This window comes from Periplaneta americana, chromosome 2 (genome assembly GCF_040183065.1).
Source record: "Periplaneta americana isolate PAMFEO1 chromosome 2, P.americana_PAMFEO1_priV1, whole genome shotgun sequence".
Taxonomy (NCBI): domain Eukaryota; kingdom Metazoa; phylum Arthropoda; class Insecta; order Blattodea; family Blattidae; genus Periplaneta; species Periplaneta americana.
The window spans coordinates 69,715,756-69,732,106 of NC_091118.1; the positions used below are offsets into that span (position 1 = coordinate 69,715,756).

General features: G+C 35.9%; 1 protein-coding gene across 5 annotated transcripts in view; it reads left to right on the forward strand.

The window, feature by feature from the left end:
- Positions 1-16,351, forward strand: part of Gpat4 (Glycerol-3-phosphate acyltransferase 4) — a 191,081-nt gene that overhangs the window by 1,669 nt on the left and 173,061 nt on the right. For 3 of the 5 annotated variants that reach the window (XM_069817943.1, XM_069817939.1, XM_069817940.1), the window contains exon 2: positions 14,646-14,699. The exons of the other annotated variants lie outside the window; for them this stretch is intronic. In XM_069817943.1, coding sequence (XP_069674044.1) covers positions 14,646-14,699 — 54 coding nt within the window. The remainder of the gene's footprint in view (positions 1-14,645; positions 14,700-16,351) is intronic. 5 annotated transcript variants of the gene reach the window in all.

The window sequence follows — 16,351 nt, forward strand, 5'->3', positions numbered from 1 at the left end:
CAGGTCTTAAAGACTTGAATCATACTTGTTTAGAATGTTGGCGTTGAAAATCTTCCCCAGAAGTTCTGGAGAATGTCTATGTCTGTAACATATGAAGTATGATGTAGCATATTTGAAAGAATTAACGGTCAAATTAACTTATTCCTTATTCATCACTGAATTGCGACATTGATAAGATATAACATTCACATAGCCTAATCATTTTTAAGCTCATTTTAAATCAATCTCTAGTGAGATACACTAATAGGTTATGCTTTTTAAATCAGTAATGATTCCCTTTGTGTTGTCTCTTTTTCCTATTTACAGTCCACCGCTGTGGAATAACGGTTAGCATGCCTGACCATGAAACGAGCAGGCCCAGGTTCAAATCCTGGTTGAGTTTTTTTCCGGGGTTTTCCCTCAACTCATTAAGAACAAATGCTGGGTAATTTTCGACGCCGGACCCTGGACTCATTTCGCTGGCATTATCATCTTCATCTCATTCAGACGCTAGATAACCATAGCAGATGCAAAAGCGTCCTAAAATAATTATTTGAAAAAATTGTATTTCCAGTACTTGATATCCTCTGGCCCTTCTTTTAACGAAAGATTGAGACAAAATGATCATCTTCTACAAAATGTCATTGGGTAACATTTGCCAAAGCGGTAATAATTATGGCTGCTGTGAAATGTGCTTCGTACCACTCATGTTGTAACAAATTCGCCTGTTCTCCATTAATTCCTTATGCCGATGCGCTTGGATTTATTCATTACTTTTCACTGTCAAATTGCCTTTGTGATAATATCAATCCCGGATATAATTTATCTCATTCATGTATTGACCACCTCAGCCAATTTCACAACAGCCATAACAGTTACTCGTTTGGCGAGCATTTTACCCCTCTTTGTGTTATTCAGTTTTTTCTTCTGATGGGGATTCGACGTTGTGCTCACCCTGTGTATCTGAAAAAGAAACCAAAATTGGTTTAGAATGAAACCCTAATACTATTCAAAACTGATGTAGGTTGAATTTATTTTTCATCGCTGGTAAAATAGATATATAAAAACTGAAATGGCTGGAAGATTGGATCTGCCTTCGACTTCAGGTGCACAAAGGGGTGAGAACGGAATCATATTCGTTTGGGGTCATTTTAATTGACTAAATTTACGTGACTATGTCTGACAACAGGAAAGGAAAGGGGAAAAGTTCCAAATTTACATTTATGTGAGAAGGAACTAGAAATAAAATCAAAATCAAAAGATTTATAAGTAGGATGTAATAATGCCTGCAATGGAAACGAATGCGAATTGAACCTAATAAGGTTAGGTAAAATACTTGTTAGTTAAGAATATGATGCATTTAACAAGTTTAATTTATCATTTGAAGACTATTTTTAAAAATAACTGGTGATAAGAAAACGAAAAGCACACCACATAAAATATAAAATTAGGTTTCCTCCTCCATGTAAGTAAATCCTAATATAATATGTAATTATTAGAGCCCGGATGTCAGGCAAAATGCCTTTTTTAAATTGAGTATATGTATGAAAGACCTATTAGAGATAAACACGCCTCCACACATTTGGGGACGATATTATTTAGCCTTTTTTTTTTTTTTTTGCCTATTTTAGCTCCCGTTGCCCATTTGAAGGTTAAATGCCTTTTTTGTTTAGCCTTTTTACGTCGTTATTGTACATTTTATATATTTTTAATGCATTTAAAATAAACCTTACATAAATTATATAAAAAACGGTTGTACAAATTAAAAATACATAGGCCTATTCACCTTACACAAATATTTGCTGAAAATCTTATTCTCCAGCAATACATATGTTTCCAAGAAGTCATAAACTTTTCTGCCCTACAGATTTCATTTTTATGTCACTTAACAAAGATGTTTGAACAGTATAACCCTCGGTGCTCAGATCACTTCGGGGTTTACCAGCGAAAGAAAGGGGATGAGGGAAGTATTAAAAGCAAGTCTCCAGATCCCGTTACTGTTGTCGCTTGCACGCATGTCACGCGTACTTGGAAGTCTCTAATCCCCTCTCACACCCCTCTTTTTGAGACAATACACAGTCGGTTTTTCCCGATCTCTGAAAGAAAGTAGAGACAGTCCTTCTGAAATAAGTTGTTTTAAGTTTGCTCCAATCACTTGAGTAGAAGTAGAAAGATCTTTTTCCACCATGAAAAACGTTCTCTCTGACAGGCGGCTCACTATGACAGTTGACAACTTAAAAAAGCATCTTGTTGTAATATGTAACCAAGGAAAGTGAGTACCGTATGGGATAGTTTAATTATTTGTCTGTTTCCATCAATAATAAATGCCTATTTCACTGCCTATTTTTACTATTTTAGTGCCTATATGCCTGCCTATTTTAACCAAAATAAATGCCTAAATATCCGGGGTCTAGTCATTATCATCTTCACAGGTTGTAGTCCTTTGAATAAGTGTTACGGTCTACCAAAGTTTTCTTTTCATCGCTTTTGAGGACGTCCCAACGACCTTTATATTTTGTGATAGACTTGAAAGCAATAAAATGTCCCTCCAACTACAATAACACTTTTGTTTAGCCGCGCTGTTTTGATTTCCCGTCACCCGCCTCAGGAGCTTATCTGCGGCCAAGCGGCCACCCAGTCTGCCGGCACTGAAACATTTAGTATAGGAATTTGTACTTACCCAGATCAAAGTAGGTGTTGAAAATGTCTTCCACCAACTGCTACACACTGTTGACACCTTCTTATGAAATTGTTAATTACTTCAAGAAGTTCTGCTTCACTGATTGACTCGATTTCAGCTCTAAAGCTCATTCATTGTATGCGGGCTTTTCGCATAAACCCTATTTTAAGTGCCCACCATAGATAGAAATTGCATGGTGTTAAATCTGGACTTCGTAGAGCCCAAAAATGTTTACTGATATTTCTCCTTCCGAACATTCGACGCAGTTCTCTCATGGATTCTTCGGCAGTGTGAGCAGTGGGGGAGTCTTGTTGGAAATATACTGAGGACGTTCTCCGTAAGTCAGTTCATCTAAAAATGGGTCAAGGATCTCATTCATATAACGCTCGCTGGTAATTGTGCCCTGAGTGAAAATAGGCCCAAAAATTCTGTGTCCGTTTATTGCACCACCGTACAAAGGTGTTTCAAGTACAAGATTGGGTTTCTCCTGACTGTAATACCGATGATTTTGTGAGGATACGTGTCCATTTAAATGAAAATAGGCCTCATCACAAAAAAATAAATTAATATCGGATCAAAACCCGCATACAAAGAGCTGAAATCAGGTCAATCAGTGAAGCAGAACTTCTTTAAGTAATTAACAATTTCATAAGGTGTCAACAGTGTGTAGCAGTTAGTGGAGGACATTTTCAACACCTACTTTGAGCTGGGTAAGTACAAATTCCTATACTAAATGTTTCAGTGCCGGCAGATCGGGGCGCCGCTTGGCCGTAGATAAGCTCCTAGTGGCGGGCGACGGGAAATGAAAACCCCGCGGCGTAACAAAACAGTGTCACTGTAGTTGCTAGCCAGGAGGTATTTCCAGTGATGTGGCTGCCATCTTTCAGCGTCTGGCCCTACTGTTTAATACTGCATTTCCTCAGTATATGGTGGAATGGTTATACCACAGTCTAGTATATACAGTCACGAAGCTCAATACATAGGGAATATGCATCCAAAGATAGTTGCTAACCACTAGGATCGCTACTATCGCCTCATCACAGACAATGCGAAGTAGTACCGGCACAGTCTATTATTCCTAGTACTCTCAGCTCAGTTGGTAGAGCAGCTGGCTACGGACTGGAAGGTCCGGGGTTCGATCCCAGGTGGTGACAGGATTTTTTCTCGTTGCCAAACTTTCAGAACGGCCCCGGGGTTCACTCAGCCTCCTATAAAATTGAGTACCGGGTCTTTCCCGGGGGTAAAAGGCGGTCAGAGCGTGGTGCCGACCACACCACCTCATTCTAGTGCCGAGGTCATGGAAAGCATGGGGCTCTACCTCCATGCCCCCCAAATGCCTTCATGGCATGTTACGGGGATACCTTTACCTTTTTTTACCCTCAACAACTCAAGCTTCGTGACTGTATATACAGTACTAGACTGGTTTTACCGCCATGACTCTGTCCCCAGAGTCTCGGTTTTTTATAAACAGGTTGCACTTCGTGAAAGTGAGGATGGGATTTAGGTAGGAGAGGTTATAGATGGAATGAACATCACTACTTTTTAGAAACCCTCCGAATATATATAAATAATTACCAGATATTTCCTGTTCCAATCTTTTGCATTTGAAATTAGATACTGCAAGAATTGTCGTGTTAACTGTAGTTTAAGATCATCAAAGAAAATTTAATTTTGCAGTAAAACGTTTGTAATTGTACCATACTGTACAGTTATTAAGTAAAGATTCATTCATGCATTCATTCATAAAATATGCTTTGATAGGGTAAAGTTTGAAGGAACCTCAAATTTGGAATGATGTCATAAATCAGCCTTTAGTGTGTTCTTTTTGTTGGAAGCTGTTAAAATAATGCTCTGCATGAAAAAGCTTATAAATTTAAAAATACCGGTATATCATTGTAAAGAATTATGGTTTGTTTTCATTGTACGCGGGGTTTGGAAAACAGTAATTATGTAACTTGTTACTGGTTAGTCCTAGTTAGTCTTTGTAATTATACACATATAAAAAAGGAACAAGTGAAACGCATCATCTTAAATCTGAACGTAAAAAAAATGCAACTTCGCTATTTTGATGAGAATAATAATTATCCGGACATCTTGTGGGACTTGTTTTTTTATGGCAAGTTTTTACTCTGCGACCTTGGCAATGAAAAGTGTTACACTAGGTTTGTTCCAACAAGCAGTTCAGAACGCGTTACAAACTAATACCGAACTACTTTCGACACATGCGCCAAGGCCTTCGGGGTTTCTTCTCATAGGTATTAAAATTATATTCATCTTCCGAATTTACCTTCCAGATCACTCATGATGGACTATTATTTTATTTTAACCTACCTTCTAGTCTTGAAACATTTTAACCATACTTAAAACTAAACCATCTGCTCATGCGTCAACAGTTCAGAATTCCCAGTTTCTGCTCTTAATCAAGAACCAATCATTTCACTCTTTCCGAACGAGTTCTAAAGCACGTTGTAACGGGTAACTGGGAGTTCAAAATCGGTTCGGAATCAGTTCTAGTTTTGTTGGGTTGGAACAGGTAACTGGAAGTTCGGAATCGGTTCAGAATCAGTTCTATCTTGTTGGAGCGCACATTGACCTACTGGGCATGGACATGCAGTTCAGAATCGATTCTGAACCGTGCTGGAACAAACCTACTGTCTTTGCTTGAAGCAGGAGCTTTTCTGATGATAGACGCCACGGTCCTTGTTTACCATAGTGTAAAAAAAATCGAAATCAATTACCGATATTTTAAAATAAAATCATATTCATTTTATTTAATCGGATTTTTTACATTAAATTTTTGCTTAGAAATCATTTGAAATTATTGTTAGATTGGTGTAAGTTATGCCTCATTGTTTATGATGTACAGTACCTAGGATGAATAATGAAGAATCAATCTAGATGCTGTGTTTTAATATTTTGAATTGGGGTACGATGCATTACAACATATTTTAAACCAGTTCTTCTGTCTTATAACTTATTCTTAAAGTTCTTAAACAGAAACACAAACTAGAAGCTTTATTTACACCAAGCCCCTTTCTAAACTAGTTCTTCAGTCGTATTTGTAGCTTCTTTATTTACGTGCTTGTACAAAAACACAAACTTGGAAGCTTCGCCTACACCAAACCTGTCTCTATCATCACATTAAATTTAAATCGCACTTTATTACATTTATATTTTAGAAATTATTTTAAATTATTCTCAGATTGGTGTATGCTTTATTGTTTATGAAGTACCTAGGATATGAATACCAGTATCGATAATGAAGAATCAATCTAAATACTGTGTTTAACAATATTTTGTATTGGGATATGATATATTACATCATATTTTTGAACCAGTTCGTCTGTCTTATAGCGGAATACAACAGAATGGACTGTTTATAACAACAGAATTGTGCAACTTGAAGTCTCTTTCTGTTTTTCGCTTGTTCAGACGACAAAGGGACTAAGCTGATTTTCTCTTAATTTTCAGAGATGGTCTCTCAGTGGATAGCTGATCCGTATCTAATGATCTCTCTTGTTTTGATGCTAAAGGTGCAACTACTTGACTTGTCTCTGAATTTTGTTCTTCATTATCAGTGCAACCTGTTGTTTACTGAAGAGATGAAACATATGACTATTGTAATTCCGATTTGTTGCACCAAAAATCAGTGCTTATTTTAACCACACCATATATAATGAACAGTTATTTTTTTAAATTAGGTTATTCTGCTTTTATTGCAAAACAGGAGAGCAGCGCAACTTTGCGTTTTGTTGTCTAATAAAACGAAGGTTAGATACTGGAAAATCCATCTGTGAATTCATTTGAAGCTTATAAGAATAGTTATCTATATCACATTGTTTACTTGATTCATTCTTAACAGCTGGAATTGTCATCACTGATACCACCGAGATTTATGATAATGGGGTCTATAACGTCATCTGAAAATAACTGTCGTTTCATATAATCATTTCAATTTCTACTTAACATTTGCACAAAGAGGGTGCGAATTTGATTCATTTGAGAATATTAATCCCTAGATAAATACTGAGCTTTCCAAATTATAGTGGCGTCGCTGTTATTTTCGGCGTGACTCCTCCTCTTTGCTTACACCTTAGGAAGTGAAGGCTCTATAAAGTCTATGTAGGTAGTATCGTTCGCCATTTTTGTTCTCTCGTTGCCGAGCTACCAGACGAGGAATCTATTTGCCGCACCGTTAAACATTATCATGCCGTAGCTCCTATGATAATAAATCAAACGCACTGTAATTGAGTAAATAATTGAGCGGCAATTAACGTCCTCGTGTGATTTCTGCGAACGCCAACGAAAGAGCCAAAATGGCGGGCGATCATATTAAGTATTTATGGAACCTTAGGAAGTGCATAACGTCATCAGCAGCGAATCACAAGACGCACACGTTTAAATTTAGCCGACCTGCAACGTGATTGGCTGCTGGAAATAAGAGCGACGGGACATAGTAGGGCATTTAAGAGAAACCTTTCCTCAACTGCACGATAGATAACCATAGCAGTTGATAAAGCGTCGTAACCAATTAAAAGTGACAAATTTGATTATCAGAATACCAATGCTGAGTCATCGCTCCAAGGCTTCCAGTGCAGGTGGTATGAAAATGTATAAATCACTGACATACTGTACATAATATTAAATTATCTCAGTTCTAACACTAGTATCTTCACTGTTACAGTCAATTGCGTCTTTCAGTTTCATTCTTAATGCAGTGACTGTTGGAACGCGTTTCTCGGAGATGTAAAAATCATACACTATCCTTCACACTATATTTTAATCAAATGCGTGTAGTTTCAATACACTCTATTTTATTTATTTTCTTCTTATACGGAATTTCGAAAGATGTACCGTTGCCACTCTCTGTATTCCTCGTTTGTCACAATTTATTTACACTACTGCGGGACACGCCTGTAGATATTGCCACTTACTCTTGAACTTTATGTAGAGAAATTTAAATTCCTTGAGAAGTTTCTTTAGATATAAACACCAGTACACTGTTTATAACTTCTATGATTTGATTATGAAGCTTCTTCCCTTTTAATTTTGAAGTAACTGGAGCCATTTTATTAATAATTGCAGCTTAATATTGCACTTCAACGAACTCTACTAATATTATATATATATATATATATATATATATATATATATATATATATATATATATATAATTTAAATACACACATACTGTACTTTTAAATGCTACTGAATATTTTTAAAACTTCCGTAATGTAACATAAAGCGATTCACTACAGTACAAGCACCTATAGGGGAAGTAGGGAGCGAGCGTGACAGAAATGTTTAGCAAGTGGACTTCACGACTGACCAGGAACTGATGCCTGCCGTTTAAATCTCCACGGTCGTGAGGCTTTCAAATTTTTCGCGGGAACTGTACTCGTATCTCGGGAAATATTATTAATTTTAGGGTCCATGTTTATTAGACTTTTTTTTCCTTCTTTTGATGAATATACCACCTTTCAAAGTACTGAATGTTTTTTAACACTCGGCGTAGTACCTAGGGTTGCCAGATCTTAAAATTATCGGAGAGGGACTTTTACTGCAGTTGATATGCAATAATGCATAATGCATGATATAATAATAATAATAATAATAATAATAATAATAATAATAATAATAATAATGCATTAATACAGTGTAGACTATTCTCCTGAGTCCTGAGACATTTGTTCTCTTATTTTTAAAGTTCAATACAATTCTACACTTAAAAAAAGTCACTGACATGAGGAAAAATTCTGCAGGTTACAGTTCGGGCACAAATGCAGGTATATCATAGCCGACCTGCAACGTGATTGGCTGCTGGAAATAAGAGCGACGGGACATAGTAGGGCATTTAAGAGAAACCTTTCCTCAACTGCACGATAGATAACCATAGCAGTTGATAAAGCGTCGTAACCAATTAAAAGTGACAAATTTGATTATCAGAATACCAATGCTGAGTCATCGCTCCAAGGCTTCCAGTGCAGGTGGTATGAAAATGTATAAATCACTGACATACTGTACATAATATTAAATTATCTCAGTTCTAACACTAGTATCTTCACTGTTACAGTCAATTGCGTCTTTCAGTTTCATTCTTAATGCAGTGACTGTTGGAACGCGTTTCTCGGAGATGTAAAAATCATACACTATCCTTCACACTATATTTTAATCAAATGCGTGTAGTTTCAATACACTCTATTTTATTTATTTTCTTCTTATACGGAATTTCGAAAGATGTACCGTTGCCACTCTCTGTATTCCTCGTTTGTCACAATTTATTTACACTACTGCGGGACACGCCTGTAGATATTGCCACTTACTCTTGAACTTTATGTAGAGAAATTTAAATTCCTTGAGAAGTTTCTTTAGATATAAACACCAGTACACTGTTTATAACTTCTATGATTTGATTATGAAGCTTCTTCCCTTTTAATTTTGAAGTAACTGGAGCCATTTTATTAATAATTGCAGCTTAATATTGCACTTCAACGAACTCTACTAATATTATATATATATATATATATATATATATATATATATATATATATATAATTTAAATACACACATACTGTACTTTTAAATGCTACTGAATATTTTTAAAACTTCCGTAATGTAACATAAAGCGATTCACTACAGTACAAGCACCTATAGGGGAAGTAGGGAGCGAGCGTGACAGAAATGTTTAGCAAGTGGACTTCACGACTGACCAGGAACTGATGCCTGCCGTTTAAATCTCCACGGTCGTGAGGCTTTCAAATTTTTCATGTTTATTAGACTTTTTTTTCCTTCTTTTGATGAATATACCACCTTTCAAAGTACTGAATGTTTTTTAACACTCGGCGTAGTACCTAGGGTTGCCAGATCTTAAAATTATCGGAGAGGGACTTTTACTGCAGTTGATATGCAATAATGCATAATGCATGATATAATAATAATAATAATAATAATAATAATAATAATAATAATGCATTAATACAGTGTAGACTATTCTCCTGAGTCCTGAGACATTTGTTCTCTTATTTTTAAAGTTCAATACAATTCTACACTTAAAAAAAGTCACTGACATGAGGAAAAATTCTGCAGGTTACAGTTCGGGCACAAATGCAGGTATATCATACTATACTTCGGGTTTCTGCACATACATCTTATATCACATTCATGTATGAAGTATACTATAGGACTGAGGAGGCTATGGATGTATGGAATAATTAAAGACTTGCTTTTTCAACATTTTAATGGACTTCTACTATTACATTATTTTGTCGTGATTTATAATACTGTGTCATTTCATGTGACAGTTTAATATAAAAACATTTTTGTTAAATAACATTTAGATCAAATATAAATATTAAAATACAAACTTAAAGCTGTAGGAGAGTATTCTCTTAAATTTGCATACCCCTCAAGTCCGAACACGGTGCGTGGTACATTTGTTTCTCGTGCGCGTATTTCAGTTCCACTTGGGAATGGGTAATATCTTAAACAGCGAGACACGGAAAAATAGGAAATGTCTCGCAATATCGGGACATTTGGCAATCCCAATAGTACCAGAGGACATACAGATGACGATGTCGAGGGCAAAGTGTAGACATTTAAAGTTGAAAATTAATTTGTTACAACATCGCAATATTTTTTTTTAACCTTCGGACAGTAATACAGTTGAATGATCATTTGTACTGTAATAGACGGTTGTTAGATTTGGACATTGCCCGCCCTTGAATGGATGGGTGAACATGTTTGTTACTACCTGGACGTCTGTGCGGATAGACCACAGGTTGGAAGTCGTAGTCCAGAGTTTGCTTGTTCTGTGTTACGTAACCAATTGTTTGTAGAAGTCAGGACAATGTTTTGAGTTAAGTCCCAAGGTCTTGCCTTCATGTTGACACGAGGCAGCGGCAAGATGCTTTGTGAGTGTGAAATTGCAGATGTCTTATGTGCTGATATATGATTTCCCTCAAACTCTGGGGCTTTGGAAAAACTTGTTTGTGTGGTTAATCGGGACGGTAATTTTTAGATTTATTATCTGTGTAATCATTTTATATGAAGCGTATATAATTCCGGTACTTCTGCATAGATTATAGCTATAAATAAAAAAATGGGGGCTTTAGCTTCCTTAATAGCTGAAGAGTAGTTTTCAGCTGTGTTTGTCCATGTACGAGTTGAATTTTTAGACAGATTTGTCCATTCTGCCCAGATTGTAAAGTGTTTTGCTTATAGTTCTTGAGTACAAAAGAAATACTCAGTGAGTGGGTATAGAAGACGGTGAAGATCACAGGCAAGGAAACTAATGAAACAAGATGAAAAAGAGATAAATAACTAAGGAGGAGTCATAGATGGAAAGTAAGGGGAAGCGTTATAAAGAAAGTACGAACGGGAAGAAATGGAAGGGAGATAGAAGTAAGAAAAATAAACAAAAATACAAAAGAAAAAGAAAGAGGAAAGAGATGGATTGAAAAATTGGTAAACATTGTTAATCAAAGTATGATTTGTTTTTCCTGTTCCAATAAGGGTAAAATATTAAAATAATGATTTAGAATTTACAATATGCATTACTTGATATTTTTTACTTGGTTATTTAACGACACTGTATCAACTACTAGGTTATTTAGCGTCGATGGAAGTGATAATAGCGAGATTGTATTTGGAGAGATGAGGTCGAGGATTCGCCAAAGATTACCTGACATTTTCCTTATGATTGGAGAAAACCTCGGAAAAAACTCAACCAGGTAATAGCCCAAGCGAGAATCGAACCTACGCCCGAGCTCTGGATCGGCAGGAAAGAGCCTCAGGCGACTGAGCTACGCCGGTGGCTATTTGATAACTTAAAAAAATACAAAGAATATGAGTGAAGGTTGTAGCAAGTAATGTGCACTTAAAGTATGTGATACATTTAGCGAAGTGGGAAAACAGGTTATTAGTTAGCACTTTTTTTTTTTTTTTTTTGCATTTGAATAAGAAACTGATTATTTGCCTTTTACGCCACTGAATTCAGAATGACTTACTGTACGAACATGAAAATTCTTATTCTACTCTGAACACTAAAAGCCTAGAAATATTGAATTAAACTTTTGTACTGAAATGAGGAATCAGTATCCAGTCCTCTTAATACTTAGAGAAACGAAATTATTTGTTTCGGACGAAATTATTACACAAAATTAACAAACAGAAAGTATTCGCATAGTGATCATGTTCAGCACACAGAAATTATGCACATTTTCCACAGTTTTATTTTCACTTTCAATACTATGTAGATGCTCTTTGATTTCACAATAACTTCCAATCTTCTGGACATATAAATAATACATTTGAGGTCACACTGGCTGGAATGTTATTCCATTCCTTCATGATTACAGTTTTCAGCGATTTTTTTGTGGTAATTTCCCTAGTTTTGAGCTTTCTTTTCAAGTAATCCCAGAGTTGTTCAAAGGGGTTGTTGTCTGGTGATTGTACAGCTGTCCGAAAGTAAGATGGTATGTTGTAAAGGATCCATAGTTTGGTATAAAAGGCAGTATGCTTTGGATCGTTGTCATGCATGAATAGAACATTATACCTAATTCCCAATTTTTGGGCACTTGAAGTAGATTTCTCTTCAGGTTGTCCATGCATTATTGGTGGTCCATTATATCATTAAAATTCAAGGCATTATAATGTTGCAAAAGTGATTGCTAAATTATGCAAGTTATCATCCCTGATACCAAAGAGTGGATTTTGTATATGGTCTGTCTGCGTTTCACTTTTTTCGTGTGATTTGTCGCTGTGGTCGTCTTGATGATTGACGCCTCTGTAGTTTATGAAGGATTACAATGACGATTATCACCTCATCATCTGTCTGTAGTGGTGAAGGAATTTTACTGGTAAGGTAATGGGGAGGGGATCGCAAACAAATATCTCACCCAAAAGTGGGTCGTACCTTCAAAAAGTTTGGGGAACACTGACATAACGGTTCAGCCGAAAAAAAATTGTGTGAAGTTTGAATCCCATTTTTGGTAAAACTATAAGTGGTAAGATTTCAACGCGAAGAACAAGCCGAAAAGCCACCGGAGTAGCTCAGTCGGCTTGCGGTTTTCTCCAACCTTAAGGCATATGTCAGGTAATCTATGAAGAATTCTCGGCCTCATCTCGCCAAATATAATCTCGCTATCACCAATTTCATCGACGCTAAATAACCTTATAGTTGATACAACGTCTTTAAATAACCAAGTAAAAAAACTAGTTGAAAAAATTTGCCTTTGTCATTTCTTCGAAAAGCTCGTCATTTGTGTAATAACGTGCAAATTAACTGATTAAATTTCCGTCATACTGTAAATGCATTTTTATCAGTTATCTTCGCGTTGATATCTTACCACTCATACGTCTCAGTACTCAATAAATAAATAAATAAATTTAGCCTGCTAGATCCCGTAAGGGCTTGGCTCAGTAGACTTCACTCATTAGGTGAGCTGGTCCTATGTAGGGCTGGGGACGGAGCGGTTCGGTTCGGTTCGGAGCAGTTACTGTGACGTCATTACTCGGTTGAACCGAGTACAAATTTGTGGCGGCAGATTTAAAATTTAGATAGATTGAGTCGATTTTAGAACGTACTTTGAAAGTGAAATCAAGCGTTTTTTAAAAGCGTTGTAGTAAAGCGCTTTCGCTTTGCCAATTGACGAGAAAAAAGTGCTTCTCTTCATTGCAAAATGGCGGTTGCAAGTTTCATTTGCGTGATTACAACTATTTGCGGAGTTATTTTGTATGAAAGGCCTATTTAACTTTCAGTGTTGTTATAATATGGCAGACGAAATAACATTGGTAAAATAATTTATAATACTAACAGCTAATAAATTAACATTTGATGTAAACGTTAAACGCTGCAGCTAAGTAAGAAAGAAGATAGAAAGAAACGGGCTCCATGAAACGCTGCCTAAAACACTTAAAAATAACACATATAATTATTTACTATTACGGAAAGTGGATGAAATAATCAATAAAATGTGGAATCTTAAACTGAAGAACATAATGTTTATTCATAACATTACTAGCCTTCAATACAACCATGTTCTCTTTGGCGAAGAGTAATATTATTGATAAATTAAAGTAATTAGGTAACATAATTCGTAGAAATAAATGCAAATAAAATGATGACTGATGAGGTAAGTCAAAGCCAATAAACACAAATAGAAGAAAAATATAATGCACATCTTTTTTAACATATTTTTAATATTAATCAAACACTATAATGTGATGTTAATAATAATAATAATAATAATAATATATTATAGAATAATAATATATTATTATTATTATTATTATTACTATTATTATTATGTATAGTAATATGTTCAGACTGTCAATGTTCATTAGGTCCACTTGACAGGTCATATAATAGGATGAACTCCTCTTCAATACTAGAGGCCTTTCAGCCCGCCTTGGGGATATGGAAATAATTTGTCCTGCAGCAGAAAATATTTAAATACAACAGTACCTACGTTGTTGTCTGCTAGAATTAAGTAAAACACGGGAACTCGTTCGAATGTTTGAACTGACCGGTAACGGCTACGGTTAACCGAGTAACTTCGGTGCTCCGCTGCCAAGCACATAAACCGATAGAACCGAGTACCGTAACTCAACAGTTCTACTCGCTCCGTCCCCAGCTCTAGTCCTAAGGAGTGATATCAGCGAACTTGGCTGCACTACTTCGTTGCTATTTACACAAACACTAATACTCAATTTGTTTACCATAAATGGGTGTCAAACTTCAAGCACAAATTATTTTTTTTCGGCCAAACCGTTATTCAGATACCACAATCTCATTCGTATTTTTGGTTAATTACAACCTCAAGATTCTGTTCTTAAAATTAATGCAGTTATACCCCTCTCACCCTGTGTAGTGTGAAAGGGACGTTAAATAGAACTGAAATAACAATTTCACCCGTGAGACGTGATTGCGATCCGCGTTTTGTGTTTTGTGTAGTAGCCTGTAATAAGCTTGTGATTCTGTTCACAGGACAATCATCTCTTGTTCAGGAACCTGGGGCGCCTGCCCCCGGTAGCATACAGAGTAAGCTGTAAGTCTGTGTGGTTGCGGCTTGTCCCCTTTCTTGCATGCCGCCTGTTTAACACTTAAGAAAATGGCCGACATTTGTTCTGAATATTTCGTTGCGCCGTTACTCCATTATGGGCTCTGTCAGCCAGCTGATGGTATCTACCGAGAGATTTTCAGGGATAAGTTTCGACTTGGGGTAGGCTTTCGTGAAGCACTTTCTCATATTGGTTATGAAGCCGAGCTGTAGCTAGCTGATTGCTTTTCATGAAGACGACTGGATTTTGATGTATATTCAGGTGAGGTGTCGGGTTTTTAGAGTAATTATTGACCCAGCTGTATGTTGCAGGTTATCAAACATACTTAAGTACGATTAATTGGTTCTAAAGTAGAAAGAAGGTAAAGGCAAAATCAAAATAATGTTGTATAGAAATTAATTTTGGGGATCGTCGGGAATGTGTAGAAAAGAGAAAATCTTGAATAATATGATTAAAGGAGAAATTAATTACAAAAATTCTCCTGTGAATTTTATGTGCTACAGGAAATAAAATTGGCATGGGTTTGTAAATGGAATGACTAATGACTAACTTTCCTAGAAGGTAAGACCACTCGTGATTTCCGCCAGAAACCGAATTCCTTGAAAAGCAAGTAATAATAGACATAATTAGGGACAACGGAGTGGAAGAAGAGGATTACGCGAAGGACGAGGAAATTAATAAAAGTATAATTTGAGTGCAAGAAGATGCTCAAGAAATAGTAAAATCAAGTTCTTCACAAAATTCAAGAAATTCTGCAGTCCTGAACTGTAATGTGTAATATTATTTTCAGAATATTTCTACTATATTTCTTCACTTAAATGATAGAATATATTTATTGGAAATGTACATTATATTTACAAACATCTTTTAGAAAGATGAGTTGTATCTAGAAGATATTTAAAAATTGTTCTCTCTCTGGGAGAATGGACAAAACCTATTAAATTCTATAATAAATTGCATGAAACAATTATTTACATATTAAAGACAAACGAAATATACAGTCTAGAACAAGTTTGTGTACAGTAGTGGCAAGAAAAAAAAACCGGACCGACCCTTGTAGCTGATACAAAAGAATCCTGTGCTGTGTATTGTGTCAAACTGTGGTAATTTCAATATGGATAGTGAAGCCAGAGGTATGTACTGCTATTTAATGTAAAAATACGCAGTTATCTTTGCCGGGTAAAGGTAGAAATGTAATAATGATGCCAGATGAAAATAAAACTCTCAAAGTTTTTTCGTCTGTAAGTTTGAGGCACTGAAGGAAACAAAAGACAATAAGAATCGAAGAAATGCAATACATTTCATTGTTACAATTAATTATGCAAGATGGATGTGTTTTGTGACTAGCAAAATTTGAATCTGTAACTCTGAAATCAGCTACAAGAGTCGGTCCGGTTTTTTTTGCCACTACTGTACATAATTTTTGGGATGATAGGATCAGAAAAGTCATAATTTGTCTGGTAGCCGAGAGTCGAAAATGCTAACTTACGATTTTACATATCGTAAAGTTGATCATTTGTCCTGGACTCCGAAGTCACCGGATTTTATGCAACATGATTTTTTGGTAAAACATAATTTACGATAAACAATGGAGAAAGAAAAATCTGTCTTACTGCTTGTATTGCAGAAGCA